General features: G+C 35.4%; 1 protein-coding gene across 1 annotated transcript in view; it reads right to left on the reverse strand.

The window, feature by feature from the left end:
- DUSP19 (dual specificity phosphatase 19) overlaps window positions 1-5,697 on the reverse strand; it is a 16,687-nt gene that overhangs the window by 9,010 nt on the left and 1,980 nt on the right. The window contains exon 2 of the mRNA XM_010859739.1: window positions 1,586-1,632. Coding sequence (XP_010858041.1) covers window positions 1,586-1,632 — 47 coding nt within the window. The remainder of the gene's footprint in view (window positions 1-1,585; window positions 1,633-5,697) is intronic.

Below are 5,697 nucleotides of genomic sequence, written 5' to 3' on the forward strand. Positions count from 1 at the left end.
CTCCCAGGTTCCAAAGAGCTCTCCCCGCCCTCGTCCCCCCACCCTCGTCCCCCCACCCTAAGATCATCAAATGCATTCTCCTTCCTTGCTCAGGTTTCTGTGGTCCACAGCCCAGAGTATTGATTAAGATATTCAGGGAACTAGACCTCATGAAGAGAGGGCCATAAGCTATTTACAAACCTAACTGCCTCGTGGAGGAAAACAACAGAAAAAAACCTCTAATCTGCTCAAGAGGAGAGATGGGAGAATTCTAGACAGAAGGGAAGAACATTTTTAGAAGATACTGTCTGAAACATCCTTCTGCTTTCCCTGGTGAAGGCCTCTCAGGCTATGTCAAGTTACCCTCCCACTCCAAGAGTACCTCTGGCCAGGGCTGTATGACTCTGCCTTTAATTACATAATAGATTTTCCAACGTTGTATGATACTGATGTGTTTGCCCTGTCTTTAGAACTATATTCTACATCCCGCAAAGATCAAAAATGAGACCTGACCACTTACAGAATATATCTGTATCTATACAGCTTTCCTATCTATCACAGGATTATGAAGATGACAAAATGAGAATCTTGGGGAAACATGCTGAAAGGTAAAACTGCTTTACAAATATTGTGGGCTATTAAACTATCCAATGTCTAGGTAGTTTAGCTGCTGGGAAATGCAATTCATATGTGTATTGATTCAATGATCCTGCTTGAAAAGAACTGTACCAAGTCACAGGTCATGGTGGTGGTGCTGGAAGTCCACCAGTCATGTCCCAGTCTTTGCAACCCCATGGACTGTAGCCTGCCAGACTCCACTGTCCATAGAATTCTACAGGCAAGAATACTAGAGTGGGTTGCCATGCCCTCCACCACAGGATCTTCCAACCCAGGGATCAAACCCAGGTCTCCTGCACTGCAGCAGATTCTTTGCCATCTGAGCCACCAGGGAAGCCCAAGATGTGGTGGTGGGGACCTAACCTAAAACCTTTCCAGTAATCAAGCATACTTCCAAAATGAAGTTTCAGAGGTCCTTTAAATGGTTGACCTTGGGATGCCCTTTAAAATAGGGATAATAAGTACAGCCCCTTCACTGCGTACTTAGTATGTGCTAAGCACACAGGTTAACTCACTTAAACCTCACATATAGGCAATATCAAAATTTTATTTTTTGAAGTCATTCAAAAATCAAAACCTTATTTAAAAAATTAAGAGGTCTTGCTCTTCAACCTGTCCTCCACTCCATTATCGCCCACCTATATGGTAACTACCTTTATCCATTTCTTATACATTCTTTTAGGGTATTTTTAAAAGATATTTATATCTTATAAGACAGATATTTATATCAAATATTTTATTTACTCTCTTTCTTACACAAGGGCAACACTGTGGGGATTTTTGGCCCCGTTTAAAAATGTCCTTCAGATCCTTTCATATCAGTATTTAAAGACTGTTGTGTGTGTTTTTTAAAAGCTATATAGCATTCTGTCATTGTTCATTTAACCAATTCCCTACTAATGGAAATGTGGGTTGCTTTCAATAATTTGCTATTATAAACAGTGCTGCAGTAAATAACTTGGAACACTCCTGACGCATTTCTTCTTACCTTGAGTCTTTTCAAAGTATCCAGATCATGAGCAGCATCTTGTGACCCTATAAGAAATAAATCACATCACCTTGAACATAAAAACAATTATCCTGACTTTTAATCTGAATTTTGTAACAATTGTGTTGGTTATTATTTTAAGAAATACACCTTGGGAGGACCTGGGTCCAACTCTTTGAAAGATAATTCAGGAATATTCATCAAAAAATATTCATCCTGTAAATACTTTTGGACTCTGAAATCCCACTTCTAGGAATTGTTCCTAGAAAAATTGGGCATTGGGTTTGGGTGGATTTTTGTTTGTTTTGTTTTTGTGGGGTTTATTTTGTATTACCAACAATATTGTGAAGAACATCCTAACAGCTAATCTTTGCAATATCCAGAACTTTTAGGAAAAATTCCTAGAAGTGGGATTTCAGAGTCCAAAAGTATTTACAGGATGAATATTTTTGATGACTATCCCATGAAAATATATACGGCCCTTTGAAATGAGAAATGTAGAAGAATATTTATTGCATGGAAATATATTTTCAATATATTAGGTGATAAAAGCAGGTTACAAAACATCAATCATTTCTGTAAAAATAAAAACGATGTATATGCTTAAAAATGGGCAAGAAGTATATAGAACAAAATGATACAGTAAGATTATAGGTGACTTTTTTCTTCATGCTCACGTGTACTTTTTACAGTATCTATTTCTTTTGTAACTGAAGAAAAGAATATTAAAAAAGACATCCACAAAATGCTTTAGTGCCAGCTGGTCCGGGAACACTCAGTAGCTTAGACCAAACACTGCTGGTCTACAGAGTTCCACCCACGCTCCATGCACAGCTAGGGCTGTACCCTTTTCCAGTTGCTCCCTGTGAAAGTTGGCTTTCCAGATCTCCTACATTTGAAAAATGACTCTAGTTAATAAGCAAGTTGATACAGGAGAATAACTAGTTAAAATGAGTTACACAACGGAAAAAATAGGGCATTTATTATTTAAAGTTTTCAAGTATTTTACTTTCCTGAATTAGGTTCCATTTCTATAGAAAACATTTTTTTCACTTTAACTGTCTGGGAAATCTGCCAGCTTCCACCATGTGATTTTAGGTAGCTGGAAGGTCAGCAATATGCTGGTTGGCCAATATTCTCTTGGTAATACAAAGCTCACAGGCTGCTTACTGAATCTACATTCAACTTTATTCTACTGAAAACTTAGCCTATCAAAATATTAACATTTGTTAATGGTAGATATATAATTGCTATAGTCTGTAATTTTTTACACATTTGAAGTACCTCATAATTTAAAAATAATTTCTCAGTTTTCTGTAGGAAGTCCTATTCATCTCCAGGAGGAAAAATGGATTCAAGTAAGTTAACTGAAATTTGGTGGTTTTATATGCATGTCATCTTTTAAATAATAATTCCACTCTATTTTTTACAATAGAAAAAAGACAAGAAAAGAAAGAAACATGCATGAATGAAACTCTTTTCTTTTCTACCCTCAACTGTCATTATTGTATTTCTTGAAGCTGGATATTTTCATTATTTCCATTAAATACATATACACCCCACACAGAATAAGTTAGTCATTTTCCAGAGTTGGTTGTTACATTTTGAAAATGATTTCCAGACAATGAATATATTGATTCAAATTTAGTGTTCTTGAGACCAAAGCAACTGACTCTTCAAACACAAGAAGAGTGTTAATAGTGTGGCAGGATAATTTTAGTCAGTACAAATGGACTTTGGGTAATTGTCCTGTGTGTTTCATCTAATACTTGGCAGTATTCAGTTCATGTTACTTCTCTCTAAATTCTAGATATAAACATTAGCTTTTCTCCAAATTAAATGGTTGCTTTGTATTGCAGTCTTCCATTAAGCTTTTGTTGGAAAAACACTTATTATTAAAAGAAATACTCTAAATCATTGTAACAATGTGTTATTTAAACCTTTGTTTTGAAAAAGTAGAATGTATCCTTTTATAAACTACCTTAATTAACATTTTAAAACAAATATCAATTTTAAGAATTTTATGATTTTAACAGTGGCAACATGAATCTATGATTGTGTTAAATTTAATAGAACTGAATAGCAAATCAATTTTAACTGTATGGTAATTTTAAATAACAGAAAAAGAAGTTGATGAATAGGACTACAACTAAAGAAATAAGTTTAATAATAATGTACAGTCATATTTTACATTGACACAACCCAATAATATTCATGACCCTGGCCAAAAATTATTATGGAAATATTATAGATGAAGTAACTGATTTAGAAAGCACATTACATGCTATTGGAGCTGGGACTTCTAATAAGTTCAGTGTTTTGCAATCATATGTATCATAAAAAATAGGCTATGTAAGATCTCTAGAATTGTTTCTGTTTTTAATGAAAATACCAAATATTGCATAAATTCTGATGTAGCATGTCTTAATTTACAAATCTCTATTTTCATCATCACAGAAATAGACCAAAAAAATTATTACTGAAACAAACCAAAAAGATATTATTACATTACTGAAAAGGGAAATAAGTAATATTCTAAAGAGAAATGTTTTGGGGAAATTTGTAGGAGTGAATGTTCATAAATGGATAGAAATAGGAGCATAAATTTCTATAATGATAAGGTAAAATAAAATTCATGAAAGAATTTTACAAAATAGCTTTACAAATTTAATGTATTATCTGCCTTCTAAAAACACTGAGTTTTCTAGATATCAGAAATCCTCTATAATCTTATGTGTTAGTTGCTCAGTCATGTCCAACTCTTTGCAACCCCATGCACTGTAGCAAGAAAACTGGAGTGGATTGTATTTCCTTCTCCAGGGAATCTTCCCAAACCAGGGATCGAACCAGGTCTCTCGCAGGGAAGGTAGATTCTTAACCATCTAAGCGACCAGGGAAACCCTTATAACCTTATAAAGGATTCCCAAATTTTCACCTAGAATTGAAGCAAAGATCTCAAAATGTCATCTTTTGGGACTTTGTAACAAGATGGACATAGTAAGAAGTAAGTGTACCTTTTAAAACTACCCAAGAGAAATGGAATTTTCCACTTTTACAAATCAAGTTGGATTTAAGAAAAGTCCTAGTGAGATTTGTTATAAAAATATAATTTGCAAAACCAAGGACAAAAATACTAACTATGATCTTTTATTAACCTGTTAGGTATTTCAAGGGCCTATGTAAGATTTTTGAAATGCAGGAGCTTGGGTGAATTTATGAGCAAACTGAAAAGGACAGATCATATTTGTACAGCTTTCCACCTTCTTTATCCATCATCCAAAACAATATTTAATTTCATGTAGTGCTAGGTGGGAGCTGTGCTGCTTTGTAGAGATAGGGAAGTTTTTTGAAGCAACCTAGAAACAACCCCTGTTATCATTCACCTGGAAAAACTTTAAATGTAACCATCCATAGGTCCCTCAGTAATAAGTTATTTGTAACCATCTCCCTCTCTTGTAACCATCTCCTTCTCCCAAGAAAGGAAGTTGTACCTGATGAAAATATCTCATGTCCTGATCCAAAGAGGAGACCATGTAAGGACTAGTTTCAGAAGTCCCTCCCACCACTCATTCAAGATCCTGGTAAGGTTCCAATGAATTTAGAATACTACCTTGATTAGCCCACTTTGGATAAGTCTAGATTTAAAAAATAAGCAAAGTTCATGAAGACTCTGAAAGAGTGAATGATATTTTTAAATTCTACCATAATTATTTTAAACCATTATTACTACAATAGAAGCCAAATAACCAAAAAAATGTGCCTGGATGTATTTCCTTTCCTAGAAACAGTGTGCAAATCCTGGGTGAAATTTTCAGACTAAATGACCCACTAAATTTTTCACTTCGCTGCAGAAACTAACTGGACATATTTATTTGGTAAATTTAAAGCCAGGTCGAAGGCAATGGCACCCCACTCCAGTACTCTCGCCTGGAAAATTCCATGGATGGAGGAGCCTGGTGGGCTATACAGTCCATGGGGTCGCTGAGGGTCAGACACGACTGAGCGACTTCACTTTCATGCATTGGAGAAGGAAATGGCAACCCAGTCCAGTGTTCTTGCCTGGAGAATCCCAGGAACGGGGGAGCCTGGTGGGCTGCCGTCTATGGGGTCGC

This window comes from Bison bison, unplaced genomic scaffold (genome assembly GCF_000754665.1).
Source record: "Bison bison bison isolate TAMUID 2011002044 unplaced genomic scaffold, Bison_UMD1.0 scf7180017864459, whole genome shotgun sequence".
In the NCBI taxonomy this organism is placed as follows: Eukaryota; Metazoa; Chordata; class Mammalia; order Artiodactyla; family Bovidae; genus Bison; species Bison bison.